Raw genomic sequence first — 18,885 nt, forward strand, 5'->3', positions numbered from 1 at the left:
GTACAACCAATGTCGGAGGAGCTTCTGATCGCTACTACCTTTGCATGCATAAAAATACAAAAACTACTAGAAAACTCTCTTATTTGAACATTAAACCCCACTTTTTCATTAGAACTTAAACAACAAGAGTACAAGATAATTGTTAATAACCCGTTTTTCATTTTGGATTTTTGAACAAGTTTCATCAAAGCAATCGTTGGTTTTACAGTCCAATCTTAAAGTCACAATATCAGTGCTGTCTGTCAGCGAGTAACCCAATTGGACACATTCTTGTTCCCCACTGAAAACCACCAAACTAATTCAGTCAAGAGGCCAGGCTTTTCCAGAAACAAATCAACTGCTGACAAGTGATTTTACAGTTCAGCTTGAGCTCAGTAATCACAGCCTAGCATGTGTTCTCTGGAACATGACACTTGTGCTAATACGTTCTCCAGTGGTCGCCATAAAAGACTGAAAACACCCCAGTTAAAACTCAACCTCCAATCCTGAGAAACCTGCAGTAATTTGCTCTATATTATTTTATGCAATTTCCTCCAAAGCTCAGCCTGGCGCCAGGTTTGCGCTTCATCTTTGAATGAAAAGGAATTAAGTCTTCAAAGAGCAGTTTTCCCTCTTTCTTGCCATCCTGGTTGAGCTCTGTTGAGAAAGTTCTTATGATTCTTGAAGTCCTCCTCACTAAATATTTACAACCCAGTTCAGCATCAACACTCAGCAGTGGCCTCTCTCTGGTGATCACAAGGCCTGTTCACACCCAGCACGCCACTGCGCATGCAGCGCCAAGCTGACATATATAGATATATTCCCGCCTATGTGTGCAGCAGTCAATTTGTAAAGTGACTCCACAACACAGCGTGTCCACACAGTCAGTTCACAAGCTGTGTTCTGATCTGCGGGCCGATCGATTGGTAATTCAGTTTAAAGCTTAAAAATCATTACTCCCATAGCCCAGCACTGTCTTCCAGCATTAAGACTGCTAGTCCTCAACTACATTAGATAGCACTGAGGGAAGTTCACTGTAAGCATCTCCCTCTCAATAGTAGTACAAGTACAGAAGTGCAGGGGAGAAAAAAGTCTTATGTGGGATCAGAATCAAGCCGATGACAGGGTTGTTCAAGCTGTGTGGTGATCTCTCCTCTCATACACCACACTGACCACCGCAGCTTCAAATAGCATCTTCACAGCTTGCCTAAACTTTAGTACACATGAATCTGGAGGAACACTTTAAATCCTTGCAGAGCAATCACAGCTTCCAGAAAATTACCACACTTTCCTGCCAACCACATTGCAAAGAACCCCCTCAACAAATCCACTACATTTATTAAATGGTAATCAGACAATACTAGACAGGTTATTTAGGTGAAATCTGAACCCACAAAATTTAAATGATACAATCATAAAGCTCTCTAAAACTTAAGACGTTACAGTTGAGGTGGTCACGTGCAAACCCCAAAGCACTGCCTCCATATCTCAAATTACTCTTCATGGTACACGAAGATTATAATTCCGTCACGGCATATGAACTTAAGTTTGCATATCCAACTAAAATGACAAGCTTAACTATGAAAATAAAGGAGAAAAAAAAACTCAAGCGATTTCACAGCTCAGCAAATGCACATTGTGTTTTTTCAGGCTTGCTCGCTATTATGGCAGCGTTGAAAGACAGTAAAAGGCAAACTATAGTTTGGGCTTTCAGCATATTCCTCAGGGCTAAATTTATATTCAGCACAGACTCGGTGTACGAGAGTGATAACACACAGACACAACTAGACCACGGTGAAAAAGCATTTGTGAAATGTTTGCATATCTTTTCAAGTATTTCTGAAAATGATAGATTGAGTTTCCTGCTTCAGTTCATGCGTTAGTTCAGGCAGAAATGCCAATCAGGAAAAAGTAAACTTTTAACACACTAAATTTGTTTTGGTAATCGTTTCTGTACGAACACATTTGACTACAGTGGAGTTCCACTTCAGTGGGTATTGCAATGACTGACACATATAAGCGTTTATGGACTTTAAAATGGACATTTAATAATGGTTCTCCCAATAGGCATGCCAGTCAGGCAAGGTGCATTTGGGCATCCAGGCATTGATTTGTTTTAAGGGCTCAAATCTGCAAGCTATCAGTTTAATAAAGAAAACATGCCTCTGTGCAGGCATGATGTTAGAATGTACCATTTCAAGTGCTGAAATTCAAGCTTAAACAAGAAATTGGTGATAAAGTAAAGTATTGGAGTATTGAATGCAAAAAATAAAAATTGTCTTGATGATTATGCTGATTTGGTTTTTAACGATGTACCCTAATGGAAACAGAAATGTACAAAAATGCATCATCAGTCCAACAGTACTGAAAACCTGTCACTCATTGGGATTCATTCATTGGATACCATCCACATGTACAAAAAAAAAAAACCATTCCATAGCAATCCATTCCACAGTCGGACTAATTCAGTCAAGGCCAAATGAGTGGATTGACTCTTCAACAGCAGAACATTACTAACACTAGACCATAATGCCTGTGTGACTTCAAATAATATGTTTATATTAAGTTATACTAAAGTCCAACACATGAAGATACCTATAGCTTCTTCACACTGGTTGAAAGTTTGGATCATCATTTTTAACAACAAACATATTGAGTTACAGTCAAGGTAAAAATCTCATTTTGACAAAGAGCCACAACCAACACCACCATGTTGCACAACACACTCAATTACACAGACGTTCCCCATAGCTACTGTTTTTCCTGTGAGGCTTAAGCCCTGCAAAAACTGCCAAAACAAAGATGGTCTCCACATTTGTCATAAGGGACCAATACTCTGAGCCAAGCTGTCTCAATACTATGCAGGTCAACATCCAACATGCCGCTATTTTTCCCCAAGCTGTTAAAACTCCTCTTTACTCTTAAGAGCAAATCCTAAAAGAAAGCACAAGCTAAATGGGGTTCCATCTTTGATCTGGTGGGGTGCAATGCCATTGGCCCACAGCCACAAAGGAGCTTAAGCAAAGGAGAGGGCCTCAGAAACATGGTGTAGCTTTCTCACAAAGACTGCTGTTGCATGGACACGCAGCTCTTGAGGAAGCAACATGAGAAAGGCTTGGCTTGCTGGTGTTGTCTTGCTTTTACTGTTAAGCCATGTCTCAAGGCTGTTTACTCTCAGCAGCTTTGATGCAACTCCAACTCAAGATGGTATCGGAGGTGTGGATTTTAACCGAAGCATACTCTGCTCTGCTTGCCATTCTTCCACAGCAGATCAGCAGGCTGCTGTGTGGTTAGGGAAGCTAAGAACTAAAACTTACATGGTTAAACGTCAAGCGGGAGGAGAACCGCTTTCTACTACGAGAAACACGTCTGTTTTGGGTGGTAGTAATGGTGATGGTTGAGCTACTTCTCCTGGTTTGTCAGCTGGCTATGAACCTTGGGACTTGGATTCACATAAAGCTCCATTGAAAGCTGCAGGGAGTGAAGTCCTCTCTTATTGCTCTGATGCATTTTTCTATTCCCCTCGTGCCATTACTGGATAATACTCTAATTATAAATGGCTTTGGGAAAGTGCACAGTCAAGAGCTTTTAGTGATGGACTCAAAGCAGTCATCTATTTCTTACCTAGTAGAGTCAGAAGATGACCATATTTGACTTTAAATAAAATGATAATTTATGTTACACATTTAATGTTGACAGAACAAGAAGCCACTAAGGAACCATTCCTCTTCTGCAGCGAACCACACAATGGCAAGAAACAACAGCATCAACATCTGGACAACGTTAAGTGAGAAACTAGGTTATATTGTATAAAGAAAAAAAAATCTAATTATTTTTCACCAAAAGTGAAATGTACGATTGCTTTCAGCTGGAAGTCATTTAATTTCTTCATACTTTCTAATCAAAGTTATATAGCCTTGTTGCAGATTTTCCAAACCTTCCTGTGTGTATTGTAGCCACACTTTCCAAACAAATGTGCAACCTGTGTCTTTCCTGTTATTCTTACCAGAGGACCACAGTAAGCACAAACCAGCCGGTTGTTCAATCTCTATAAATCTGAAAAGCACAAACTGCTGAGCGGTGACTCATATATCAGTCTATTATATACTACAGGGCTGACTGTATTAAACAAATAGCTAAGCCTGCAGCTGGAAAAGAGAGGCAATATAGAGAGAGCAGAGGTTATTGTCTAATTTAAATCTTGGCTGCTTTCCCAGAACTGTACCACATTCCAATTTGTGGCTGTGTTGCTTGGCGCTACTGACAGAGGTCCGGCTGCAAATACTCTCGGGCTCCTCTCCAGAAATGTGTCTCCAAAACTGACAATCAACAAGTTGGCAGAGATTAACGGAACAACGGAGCAAATTAGGTGAAATAATGACAATGCACAGATATAGATGCTGTGCCTTGTGCCCTTTCCACACCTCTTTTTTTTCCCCAAATGCGGTTGCAATAATGTACCTATAATCATAAAGCCTTAATGTGCAACAACGTAGGCTCGTAAAAAAAAGATCCAATGCACGGTTTGTGTAATGTCTTTAAGGTTTATAATGAAATAGCAGCTGGAAAAGACATCTGTGAACACATAGTAGTTACCAAATGCTTGAGTGAGCTCTTAGAAGCAATTAGCTGTTTCAGGCATTTTCTCCTTGGCATACTATTGTCCGTTCATCTGCTAGATTGACAGCACACCAGGACATCATTAGCAAACCTGACAGCTGCTGAGTCGCAGACATTGTTTTTCCTGTGACAGCCACCATCAGGCTAAGTGCTTCATGAGTGTTTTAACTGTATTTAAACTTAAAACGTCACTTTAACATTTCCTGTTTCAAAAGCAGTTGGAGATTAAGATGCTAGCTTTGAGTAATTACAAACACTAAGCTTCAACTTTGATTCCATATCATTGCAATGACAGTTATAGAGATTGGGAACAAAGAGATAATACACATCATTTAGTCGTTATGCAAAATCGTGTCTTTCCACTGTGTAATACGACAGGTCTGTAGATCAAAGGAACATGAAAACCTCAGGCCTGCTGTGTGCTACAGCAGCACTTTTTTGAAGGGTGTGAGCTAGCAAAGTAGTCGTGTGTGGGGGGGGGGGAAGCATAAAAAAAAATCCTTGATGCCAAAATTATTTCTGTTTGAAGACACTGCCGGTGTGTGGCCAATCAGTTCTGTATCAGTACAGTACAAATCTTTTCAAATTTTCTCAAAAATCTTCCACTTGATTATTTCCACAAAGCTGCTGAGCGCATGGAAAGAGAGTACAGGTGTGCAAACGTGTACAAATAATTATAACACTATTCTTTTCATACAACTGGAAATAATCACATTCTTTGTATCTGTACATCTGTAGCTTTATGGATTTCCTCCTTTGATCAAAGCTCCCTTCAAGCACTTTAAGCCCATTTCTCCAGTGCAAGCTGCTAAAAAAAGGAGGTCATTGACATTTTCTGTATTTGAGCCTTGACCTCTATTTTAGGACCATGCTGTGAGTTTCTTTACTACAGTAAATGAGAGCAGGGCACAGTTTGCTCTGCACCCGCACTTTCCCGTGTACATGTTCTCCTATCACTCCTAATCTGTCTTCATTAGGTTTGTTTGACCCGATTCTTCAATACCTTGCCACTATATACAGTCTGCAGAAAGCATCGCTATGTGCTGTGTCTGGAGGCATGATGCTCTTTGCATGCACAGATTAGCAACAAAATATGAATGACTGAAACCGCATCTTTTATTGGTCAGAAAAAAAAAACATGTAAAAGAGTTTTCCTGGTGGGTCATTTAAGTCAAGAAACTCTGAAAAATGGTCACTTATTCAATTAATCAATAGATAAATAAAAAACTGTGATGAGAAAAAAAAAACAAAAAAAAAACAAAAAAAAAAAACACGAGACTTCAGCAGGGGGAGCCATGCTGTAAAACACTGACTGCAGCTTTAAGTCAGAGTGAGGAACAGAATTCCCACTGTCAACTTGTCATCGGCTAATTTACCTGCAGCCAGAGGGGGAGATTCACTGGACACATAGGGAGAGTTAATCTCTTCATTCATCTTCACTAAAGAGATTGACCCAATTAGCTCGCCACATTGACTGACAGCCCTTGTGTTTGCTGTTCTCCCCTGACTTTTCTCCCTCACATCTTAAATCAGGAGTTACGCAGTTTATACAGGTTCCAGCTGACGGCCTCAAGAATTACTGGAGTGTACAGTACAACAGTGAAATAATCATGTCTTTATTTCAAGTCTGAGATATTCACCACTGTAATTTGCTGTTACTGATTAGCCAACGGAAGGCCTTGCATCGGGATAGCTCTCCAGAGCGTTGTAATTGAGCAGATTTGACTTGGGAAAGGTTTTCTTTTCTTCGTCCTGCTGATAATTACACATCTTCCATTTTTATATAAAAAAAAAAAAAATAAAATAAATAATGCTTTTGCTTTTTTCTTTTTTTGCTTTTTTAAAAGCCAGAGCACATCAGAATTCTGACACTTGCAGAAACAGCAGAATGTAGGACAGTTTATATCCCAATTGCCCTCTGTAGAAAATGTGACTCCACATCGTCTTTCATCTGATCATTTTCCACCATATCACTGGCTGTAGCCCAGAGACCAGTCAGAGCACAAACGTCAGATCTGGAAACTCAAACATCAGAGACAAGTATAGCCTCAGGGACCACGACTGTCTCCATCACAGAAACCCACACAATATAGATAATGCTAATACAAATGTATATGTGTCACTTTTAATTTAGTTATAGGATATGAAGTTTTATAGGTATAACAGTATTTTGCGATCATTTTATGAGTTCCATCATTTGGCACCTTTTGCTTGTTTTAAGAGAGTTTTTCTCAGACCGTTTATGTGCCAAAAAAAAACAAAAAAAAAAATCTCATTACACTAAAAGCATCATTACTTTGGCTCTAAAAAGATACAATGCTGTAAACCAGGGTAAAAAAAGACACCAAAAAAAGACAACTTCTTATCAATTAAATTTAAACTTGCAGGCAATTAAATGCATCATTGCACAATCTAATATGCTCAGGGCTTTTGCTGAAACAGCCTGGCTTTGTTGGTTAAGACCAGTGGCTTGTGGTGGCTCACGTTGGGCGACTTTAACAAGATTTACATGACTTTACATCTAAATCCCACTTCTTCTCTTTGATTCCTATAACAAGTGTTAACATTTATTGCGCATTTACTGTTTGTGACTATTGCCAGTTGCCTTATCTCTTATTGTTTGGCATAAAGGTAAAAAAAAAAAAAAAAAAAAAAAGAAAACCATTTCCATGACCATCTCTTGTATTTCTGTAATTCCTCTCACAAATCCTGCTGATCTGCCCAGATATGTTTGAAGGGTGATGCTCTGTGACATTTTGACAATTACAGTGTTCTATACTGCAGCTGGCTTCTACATGTGAGTGATTGCAATGCTTGAGAAAAGAAAAGACTGGATTGAGAAAAGGCTTGATAAACAGTGCACTGAAAGGGTAAGCCATCAAATAATGTCTAATAATGAGCTGTTTCATTCTAATCCTGCATGGGTAATTATGAGATTAATATATCAGTCCTGGTTTTGGCAGGTTCTGGAGCCAGTAAAGGCTGTATCTAAAACAGTCCCCATGCTGCAATGCACTGAAAACAAATTTTACCCCTTTCACATTAAATATAATTTATTGTGTATAAGGAAGAAAAAAAAAAGAAAGACATTGTTATTCTTTTCCAAAACACACCACAAATGCTCTGGGGCATAGTTTGTCATTGTTATTCAGTGATCGCTCACCTACATTTAAAACATGATCCTTCTGGATTTTAATTAAGCACCAAGGTGCCTCCCAGGGGGTTCTGGCTTGGCAAAGGAAACTACTTTGATTTATGTACGACTTTGTTGTTCCTGCTTGAAGCTTGCCTGTGATGAGATACTGTGTTGATGAATGAAAGAACCTGGCAATTATTCGTATTTGTTAATTAGTTCTTGTTGGGGACATATTCTTCAGAAAAATGTCAACACCTTACACCATGGATGCAGAGCACTCAGCTGTCTGTTTGCATGTCGGGTATGTCAATAACGGGTGGAAACAAATGTCTAATTCAGGTAAAGATAGGAATTTCTGTTTGTATGCCAACAAGTGCAAACACTCACATGTCTGCCACCTCTGTCTAATACCCACCACACACACAGTATGGTTCAAATAAAGATCAGCAAATAAAGTAGTAAATAAAACATTAAGAAAAGCTTTTTTTTTTTTTTTTTTTTTTTTTAAATAGCAACATAAAATCTACAGGAAGAAAAATGGGACAAATTATCCACATACAAAGTTGCTTAGGCAAACACTTTATCATGAGAGGATAAATATATCATTTTATACAAACTTGCAACTTAATCTGTTCAGTTTCCAAGGTTATCTAACATCTTACAGGACTGTTAGCCAAGGCTAATATTGTTTCTTTTTCTACACTTCATGTATTCAGTAATGGTACAGTGTGGACAGGAGCCAGCTTTCAGTGCATGATGGCAAGGATCTGATCAAAACTATCCAGGTATAAAATACGCAGCTGTTTTCAGAACTGGCCACAAGTCCTGCAATAAGAGATGACAACTACTCGGGAGTGATGTTAAAACTGCTCGTACGATGATTCTTTAGGAGTCTCAGCTGACTGCAGCGTTATATGTGCTGCACGACATTATACACATTCACAAATCAAAGCAGGAGCTAAAAGACATATCTCATGAAGGCACTTGAAAGTGAAAATGGGCAGCAACCTCAGATACAAGGAGGCTGTTGGAGAGAGAGCTTGTGTGAGCTCTGCTCTTCTGGATTCACATCAGAAGCTAATGGAGTCTGGAAACTACAGGGGTGCAGAAGGATCGCTACGATTAGCTTGTGGAACTGCTGAAGGTCAGCACTGCTGAGCTGAGCAGCCACAAACCTTCATAAAACCATGCAGCGTATCATTATTTTCAAAGTGTTTCATTATGGACGGTTAACCTTGGCTAACTCCAACCCAACTCTTTAATCAGCTGCCTGTAACGCCTTTAAAACTACAATCATTTATTTTCTACTCTTGTTTATCAGCAGGGGATGACAAGAAAATATGGAGTTTGTTTTTTTTCCTAATAATACAAATACTAATAAATTCTTTCCCGAGGTTGTGCAGGTATTTGAAAAATTGCACAATGAGTCAGAACTTCCAGCGATGAGAAAGTAGATCAGTTTCCCTGGAAGGAATGTCATTTGAAAGGATTGTCAGCGGCTGTCCAGCCAGGGAAACCCTGCCAATGCCGAGGCCCCACAGACCTTGATCTTGTTTCTACTTTTGCCATCCCACAGTATGACCACATGTGAGAGTTTATAAGCCAGCAGAAACACACACACATCACAGTAAACAAGGGCATGCTGTGAATGATACGCAGCCTCAACTCCAAAAAATATTAGAAGTCGGCTCAAGAATTTCACAGACCTTAATGATCATCCCAGTTGAGGTTTTAGGGATCGGACCTTTCTAACATAGCAAGAGCTTTTACTGTGGCCATGTGCATTGTTCCTTTTGATTGTGTAACTGAATAAAATCTAGACAGGCTCATGAATACTGCATGATTTTCATCAAATGGAAAAGCTCTCAGATGAATTCTGAAAGCAGTGATATTTCAGTAACATGCTGAGTGCTGTGCTCATTTAAATAAAGGCGACTGATGGGCAATTATCACCAAAAGAATGATGTAAGATTGATGAGTAAACTAGGATTTGTTTTGTTCTATTTTTTTTTTCTTTGTTTAAAGCAGAGCATCTCTGATTTTTAGTCTCTACAGGATCCAGTCCTGACAACTAAACCATGATTAACATCTTTATGGTTGAGTAAAGGCGACCATAAAAAGCTCTTGGTTGAGGGTTAGGAATAGATTACAATCTTAAATCAATATTGAAAAAGCTCAACGTGTCGTGCCTCAAGCCTCAGGTCACGTTTGCACAGTCTGCATAAACACAAAAGTTCTTTATGGTGAGAAATGGCACAAAAGGTTGTAAAAACTGGGGATAAATTACTGACTGAGGACAGAAGATGGGGTGATGGGAAATTAGAGAACAGGAATATAACTTGCTGTTACGACTTACTGTTGTTCCAAACACAGTACAGACATTTCTGACAAAACACAGCATTGATGCAACACTTACGTGCAAACATATTTTTCTAAGAACAGCTGTTTCCTTCTCCTCCAGGACTAAACATCTGTCAGTGTGCTGAGATCTCTGTATCATTCAAACTGAACAGTTATGATAAAAGAAAAGGAAAGAGCTCGTGTTGAATGATTCTTATCAAGTGTAGTGCGAGTATATAAAGGGATCCAATCACAGTGTTGCAGCTTGAAATGGCAGTTTTCCAATTCTGGGAGACTATTAAACTCTGCTCAGGAGATGAAGCAGGTTTATAGGCTGCTGTATTATTGCTTTGGTTGTTACTGCTCAGACAGACATTTACATTCAACTGCAACAGACTTTGTTTTTAAAGGAGAGTTACTGGAAATCACCCACAACAAATTTAACAAACAGAACCAAGGTTGTTTATTTATTTTTTTTTTTACAAATATACTTTAAAGTAATGCCTGCTGATTTTCTGTTGTGTCAGAGACAGAGGCTGTTTAAAATCTTCCTTGAACTCCAGAGCAGGTTGCTCCCACAAGCCAACTATTTGACTATTCAAATAAAAGTTTTATTTACCCGCATTATTTAAGCTCTTTGTCCAAAGGGTCTGAGGGGATATTTGCACACCTGCTACTATTGTCAGTCCTTTTAGTGCAACCTGGTAACAGGCTGCATTATGGGAATGTGTGATGTAGGAGGGGGGCAGGAGAAAGAGGATTAATCACACAGTGTAACATGCAATACTACACACCTGCAGCCCATGCTATTGTAATGACTGGGAAATTTAAAATAAGCCTGATACAAGGAGAAGTTTTGACACAATGAGCTTCATCTCTATGAGCAGGCTGCTTCAGTTTGGACCCTTCACAGCTGAAGTAGAGTGTAAATTCTAAATCATTTTCCCAGACGAAATTAGGATGATGCATGCTTCTTAGAAAGAATATCTTAAATCTAAAAAAAACACTCTACATTTACTCAGCTGGAGACCTCACTTAGAGCAAAGTAAAGCAATAAAAAAGCAGGAACAGCTAGAAGGAGGTAATCTCATATTAAAGTTAGAAGCTACACATTCAGCTGGTCCTAGCTTTAAAATATTACCCTTGATAGTGTGAGAAGGTGGGCGTTTGTCAGTTATGTTTGCTTCGTGAAAAGAGCCAAGAGGAAAACAGAAGAGTGTTTAGATACAGTTTGTGAGTCCATTAAGAGAATTGGACATTGAATCTATGAAACATGGAATGGCTGCCTCTCTGGAAAGCTTTAAAAATGAATGTGTCTTAACAGCGAGGTTAACCACTAAAGGGACACAACACTTATTGAATCAGCCAAGCAGAAGTGATTGACTGCTCCTTTAGAAAACTGCTTAATTCACAGTAAAAGCAGTTTTCTTGGGCATTTGGAGTCTCCCCCACCCTTGTCCATTTTAAAAGTCAGCAGGGGTGAGCCTGTCAAAGATGTAGTGAGCCAAAACCAGATTAAAGCAAGTTGATCACAGTTGAAAAATATAACTTGTGTGAGCTCTGCTTTCATTTAACTGGGCACCGTCTTCACAAACATATCAAATGGCTCCTTGGAAATTGCTCCTGGAGGTTATTTACTTTTGACCTTACAAGATAAACTAACCTGAACTGCAGATTTACTTTCCTCATGAGAGTGGCATGCAGTCTATACAGCAAAGCATAACTCTTCTTAGCCAAGTGTTTCTGGCGCTTGTGTTAAGTAGAATCTCCGTTTTATCTAAATATCATCAAATCCTAAAACCTCAACCCTTCGTTACTACCCTGGACAAAATCTTTTCCTACTTTTCAGAGCGCTACAGACAGGTTAACAACTATCTCATAGATGAGTTACGTGTCTGACCAGATCTATGAAGTCTGAACTGAATGTTACCTTTGTGGGCTCATAAAAGACATTCACTATATTCTGACATAATTTGAATGACTAAAAGCCACATAGAAAACCATTTATACACTGGTGGGATCATAAATAGGAAATGGACACAAGTAGTACAGAAAAATGCAAAAGTACAGCAAGTAAAGGGATAAAGGTTGCTGGAAACCAAACGTCATTTACACCACTGTCCCAACTGGTAAACACTTTTATTGATAACACTTTATCTGTTTCGCATGTCATAAATATAGTATTTCTTATTTGGTCCAGTAAAGTGGATCAGAAATAGAAAAAAAAAAAATCTTGTAAATTCTGCCCCTTGTGATAATATTTGTCCTATTGATGCCATTGAAAGAGATTTTCTTTTTTTTGTCGTGGAAAAACACAAAATTACTGTAGTCTGACTGTATAATATCAATCAGCATAGTATGGATTATCTAATGGGTTTAACTATATGGCCTCTAGATTTTATGGGTCATGAAATCATAAGATAAGATCGCTTCAGGAAACCCAGTTGACCTCTCTCATCTGCCAAGTCAGACACCTTAGTGGTGCCCCACTGGCTCCACAGCCCACCAGTTGAGAAACAACTTCAAAGTGTGAGGTTTTCCTAAATGAACCAAGCTGAGCAATGCATGAGGAAGATGTAATGAAGTGGATTTATGAGCAGTGATGGCAGGATTACAGAAGGTCTTTACGAGTGCTGATCTGGGAAATGGTCTATGTATGTCTGAGATTTCCAAGCTTTTGTCACATCCACCTCACAAACAGACCAGACAACCAGGTCTTATGTTTCCCACAGGACTGGACTTTTGGTCTACATCATCAGACCGTTTTGTATTAGAAACTGAAATAAATCAAAACAATGCACACAAAAAAAACTGTTGCATATCCTTCACTATGATCAACAAAGAATGACAGCTGCAATAATACGATGCTGCACAAATCAGAATCTGACAGGCTGATGCTTTGATAAGAGGCAATAACACTGTTACTGTGAGGCTTATGTGCCCCGACCACAGCTGCATCCTTGTTGGAGCTCAATAATCATCAATCAGTTCTGAAGAAACACCGTCCAGGAAATGGAGAGCTTTGCATGAACAAAATGTGAACATCTACCCTATGTAGACATGCTTATAGTGTGGTCTGTCACACAGAGCAGTCATTCTTAAAGGCAAGAACTCCGAGTACAGTGTGTTTCTTCGAGCAGGCAGACTAAAAATAACACTCTGTGGTCTCAGTGGGAAAATTAGGTGTTTAATAAATCTGCTGAACTACATCTCCTGACAAGCTACAATTAAAAGACTCAGCAAAACACATCAGCTATTCACTTCTTGGACATTTAAACATTTAATACGCACCTTGGAGTCATATCCATCAACTGCTGAGTTTGACAAAGCAGAAGGCCTCTAAGGTTACACCCCTCCTCCCTAACAAATACACACACTTTCATTACCACATACACACACACACACACACACACACACACATATCTGAAGTTGTGTTTGGATATGTTTAGAATGTGTGTGATGAAATGGCACCAGCTGTGTACACTGGAGAGACGCACATAGCCCGCTGGTTGAGCTGAGTGTTAACCCCTTCCCAAAAAGCAGAAAGGACTGCAAAGACAATAGAAGCCATAGACGCAATAAGAGCTTATAGCCCAGGGGTTTGCTGCTGGGGAAGTACAGTAACTTACTAAAACTTCCACACCCCCAAGGTTCTTAAATCTTTGTTGTTTTTGTGTCTTTACGTATGCATGAGTCTGAGTCTCAATAACTACTCTTGATAACTTTTGTGTCGTTTTGAAGCCCAGTTTGTTTTATATTTTACAGGTGAATGGATGGTAAAAATACAAAATAGCTCATGAACAAATCCCCTAGAGCATATTATCTACAGCTAAACAAACAAAAAAAAAAAGTTGAACATTTGGAGCGAAAGACAGACGTTTTTATGAAGAAATCAGAGGTGCACTCCTTATGATTTTAGTTCTGACTTGGTTGTGTCCGCTGTTACTAACGCCTGGTTTAATGCTACAGATACACAGCTTGAGCAGCTGCTTTGTCAGAGGAGTAACCGTCGGATCTGTTTGCAGCACAACCATCCAAACTGTTGTAATGTTTTAATAAGGAGTTGACCAACGATAACCACAGAGCAAAGTAGCTTAACTTACCATAGTGCTCATCTTAATGTTTAAGGCACATTTTAAAACATTGCATGGAAGAAACTACTGGAATCAGCACTATAAAAACAGACATCAGTTTTTGCAAAAAAAATATTGATTTTTTCCCCCCCTATTTACACAATCAAGTCGGTGAATAAAATATGACACACATCTTGAGGTACCACAGTTAACTGGCAGGACTGGTCACATTTCCACCTCTGTGGCAAAAAACATGACCAATGTTAATGTAAAGAAAGTTTTAGTTGAAAATGAATCATGACAAAGAACACTTGTTTGTTTATCCAACATTTACTTCAAGACTTGTGAATTCGTAGCAAAAAACAGCATCTATTCTGCTTATAACAAAACAACCAAGTTTATGGCACAAGCTTCATAATACTATGCTGTCAAGTTGATGCCACTCAATTTGAGCAAGTTATGTTGCATTTCTTCAATTCAGTTGGAGATTGGCCAATGTGGACTTTGCCAATAAAATCTCCTTCATTAAAAAAAAGACTTACACTGTAACTGTTTTTCAAGGAAACATATTTGAGTTAAAAACCTTAAAACAGTCCTAAGCTATCATTCATTTAAAAGAAAAAAGACAAAATGACAGATCTACCCTTTCCCATCCAATGTTGGTGCTTCAATAATCACAACAGTTGAATGATATCTCAGTCCCACAGAGGATGCCCTTAAGATGCTCTCAGTTTGCACACTAACAGCCACATTTATGCTATGAAGCAACTTACCGGTGTGTTTATCTACATACCAGGGCAGCAGTGCCATTAAAAGTAAAGTATGGCCAGTTTCCACCTCCAAACAGTTCTGGTGTCTCAGCAGTGCTGGCACTAGCTTTACAAATAAACTTAGTATTTTAGCGCCAGTGCAGGTGAAGAGTTTGTATTAACATCTGTTGGTGATTTCTAGGCGCCTTAAGGTAATGAAAGCCTACACTAAATGGATATTGTATGAAACCCTATTAAACCTTGGGAGAAAAAGGAAAAAAAAAAAACAGATGGCCATAAATATGGGAACAACACTGAGCCTCTTTCATGAACCCATTAAAGTCAATCATATTTACTGTTACATTAACCAAACCCAGTCAGATCCCAGCAGCTCCTTATCAGTCATTGATGCAATGCATGACTGACGAGTCCTCCTCCTCCTCCTATTTTTTTTTTTTTAAATGGAGATTGCTTAATCATGTTTGTACCATGTATGAGTTTTCCAAACCAGCTAATAAAATCTTCTGACAACAAGCAGGTGTTACGAAGACAAAGAGCCAAGAAAAGCAAAGATCCTAATCACACAAGCCAAAAACCTGATGTGAAGGAAAGACGATGGGGGTAACAACTCTGTATTCTACAGAGCATATTTATGCTCCACCTACAGTAAAGGTAGTTATGAAAAATGGACCCCACAGTAACCCTATAAGCCACCCAAGCACTGCAGTTGGCACTTCTAGCTACCTGAAAACATGGAGTATTGTTACAAAAACTGTGTACAATTCTACCAGATTGTTCTTGCTGAATAGATTTTATGAGCATTATTCAGCAGCGCTGACTTCTTTCTCTTCTTTCTCCTTCATCTTAGCGCCAAGAAGCGCCAGCTTCATTAGTCATGACTGCAGCACCTAATTAAGTTTGTGCCATTCGTTTGGATTTTTTTTTCTTATTTAAAAGAATCTGTGTTTCAAAGTGTCTCTTTTGTATGTGTTGACATTAAACTGAACATTTCTTGCACTTATGTTTTTCGACGACCATTTACTAGTAAATTAAAAACGGCAAAACTAATGAAAGTTTAGCCAGCTGCAAAATGTTCTGTGGCACCTTATAAACAGTTTGAAGTAGTAACGCTTAATCTCTGTGTAACCTGAAAGCGTGCAACATCTTTTGGATGAAAAACCACTCTGCATTGTGCTGCCTTTCAGCAAGCGGATTCAAATAAATTGGAGGGTTATTTGAAAGATGCATGCAAAAGAACCTACTTGTTCACAGTAGAAAGGCATTGTAATTAGCATGAAATGCATGCTTTGTACTCTCCCTCCCTCCCTCTCTCCAACATAACTGGTAGAGATACTGGATAAGCACCTTCTCACCACCCTCCCTCTCGCTTCTGCTTCCCCCCCCCCCCCCCCTCTCTTTTTGCCTCTCCTTGCATTCAGGCCAATTACTGTTACATATGGAAAATTTCACTTGACCTGGGGAATTTATGAGCAGGGGTAAAAATCGCTCTTCAGCTCTCGCACCAATTCAAAGAAATGCAGTTAAAGTTTTTCTAGGCTGATGAAGACATGATGAAATTGGGCACATATGACAACTTGGCCACATGACAAAGGAGCTGATGAAACAGTCAGACAAACCTGGTAACTGTTTTGAGCCGTATCAGACCGCAAACAGAGCTGCACTATAAGGTTGAATGAATTGGATGGGGGGTGAGGGGTCGGGGTGTTGCAGGACGGGTTGGATGAAGGCGGTGCCATTGTTTAGACTTAATAAAAAAAAAAAGAAAGAAAACTCACAGCAGCTGTGTGATTTTTGTTGTCATAATTGTTCCCTCTTGCTGGGCTACATAGACGTCATGCTGCTGATGGATCATGGGTCAAGCTGTTTAAATGTTGCATCACTGATAAAAAAAAAATAAAAAAATAAAAATACCCCCAAAGCCATAAACTGAGCTTGACATGTACCTTGGAGTTGAGTGCTAATAAACTTTTTCCACAGTTGTATTCTACCTAATACTAGTTTGAACTAACAAACACAAAACTGTATGAATATAGAGAAAGGGAAACAACTTTTAAACAATGAAACATTAGAAAATAATAATGCTGTAGAATAAACAGTTCGGAAAATGAATACATGAATGCTATGGCAAATAAAAAATAAGTAGTTGAAACTGTGTTGCAGAAAATGACAGTGAAGGGTGGTAGTAACTGATGCCATGTGTGGCAGAAAGAGCCAACTTTTCCCCAGTCTACATGCACATATTTCTCTAATTAAACCTGTTCAGCTGAAACTCGATAATCACTACTGTCATTTCAAGCAGTGTCTGCAAAACCTATCAAACTGCAAATTCAGGCCAGTTAAACACTAAAAATAAACTTAAATACCCTGTAATTAACTAAAGGGCAAAAAGATATTTGCATAACATGCAATTAAATTGCATCATGTGAAGAGGTTCGTGGGGAAGCGTGGTTTATTTGACACTTGATGCCATTTCTCCCCCCCCCCCCCCCCCCCCCCTTTTCATCATATTGTAACTGGTGCAGGGTGCTGATGCAATGATCCTCCGGTAATGTTGAGGAACATGAAACCATAAAAGCAACAGCGATCGTGCCTGGGTATCACCTCACTCTGGTCAGACTTTTTTTTTTTTTTTTAAACAAGGCTGAAGCAAAAGTGATACCACACTTGTCCAGTATTCCCATTTACTAATGCACAAGCCAAAAAGTTTCTGACAAGGGAGGGTGATCATTGGGGAACTTCTTAAGAGAGTCAGGATCCACATAGCAGCCTTGTGCAGAGTTTAACTCCAGCGTGCAAACACCAAACAGTACAACAGCAGGGCAATTTCTCACCTTGTTGAAGTTGTAGTAGCCCAAACAGTGGGCGAAGTCCAGGGTTGCTGGATCTCCTGGGATAGAATTCCCACCAGCAGTCGGATAAAATCTTACATCCATGGTGTGTGTGTGTGTGTGTGTGTGTGTGTGTGGATGAGGTGGGGGGGAGAGCCGAGCAGCTGTAGCTGAAGCTTGCTCTGAAAGGAGCACAATTTGCTTCTGCTGCTGACAATCCAGGCGCTCAGAGATGGATGGAGCAAAAAAAAAAAAAAAAAAAAAAAGCGCTCTGAAACTCACCCAAGCTCGGCAAGGGGAAGCTAGTAGGCTACGGTGGCGGGGAGGGGGGTGGGGGAGGGTGGGGTTGGGGACAGGTAAAAGTTACGGTATTCCTCTTCTACACCTGCTTCATTTCTGAGGAAGCCTGCGTGAAGGTTGGAGGCTGCCCAAGAAGCTGTCCCTCACAGAGGAGCAGACGCTGTGTGTCCATGCATTTACACACAGCTGCTGCTGTATACAAAGAAGCCACGAGACCGGCGACTGAGCGCGCGGGTCCACCTCCCGTTCCTCCTCCTCCTCCGGACGCAGGAGAAAAAAAAAAAGAGTAAAAAGAAAAAAAAACGAAGAAGAAGAGAGGACACAACAATACAGAGGAAACCGATAACCGCGAAGTCCTCACGTCAAAACGGGATGCGAGTTCAGAAATGGGTGCGTTTCCTCCGCCGCTTCTCCGAAGAAGTTTATTTCTCCAACTTATAAAACTAGCTGGTGAAGCGGTGTGAAGGAGCTGGAGAGTAGTAGCCGCGCGAGCTCCTCTGCCAAACACGGCGACAGTAAAACAAGCAGAACAACACTCCACAGATGGTGCAATTAGTGAACGTGTGCTACACTGACTTTCCTCCGTTCAGCCCTCGGCTCTGCCTGCCTGTCCTGCTGATGAACAAGGCAAATGTGCGAACAAGCCAGCCACTCCCCAAACACACCAAGCCACTCCCATGAAAACACTGCATTTAAGTCCATGTGACATGCTGGCACAGAGATTCATCACACACCCACACACATCATCATCATGTCTTCCTTAATTATTATTTCAATCTGCATTATTCTTGTTCCGATTCAAACTCTTCGTGTCACAAATGCTAATAAATAAATTAAAA

The 18,885-nt window shown here is 39.7% G+C and overlaps 1 protein-coding gene across 1 annotated transcript in view; it reads right to left on the reverse strand.

Moving 5' to 3' along the window:
- Positions 1-17,851, reverse strand: part of tox3 (TOX high mobility group box family member 3) — a gene marked incomplete at both ends in the record, with an annotated part of 37,232 nt that extends 19,381 nt beyond the window's left edge. The window contains one exon of the mRNA XM_079265075.1: positions 17,750-17,851. Coding sequence (XP_079121201.1) covers positions 17,750-17,851 — 102 coding nt within the window. The remainder of the gene's footprint in view (positions 1-17,749) is intronic.
- Positions 17,852-18,885: the final 1,034 nt, after the last annotated feature.

Source organism: Telmatherina bonti (genome assembly GCF_933228915.1).
Source record: "Telmatherina bonti genome assembly, chromosome: 1".
Classification (NCBI taxonomy): Eukaryota; Metazoa; Chordata; class Actinopteri; order Atheriniformes; family Telmatherinidae; genus Telmatherina; species Telmatherina bonti.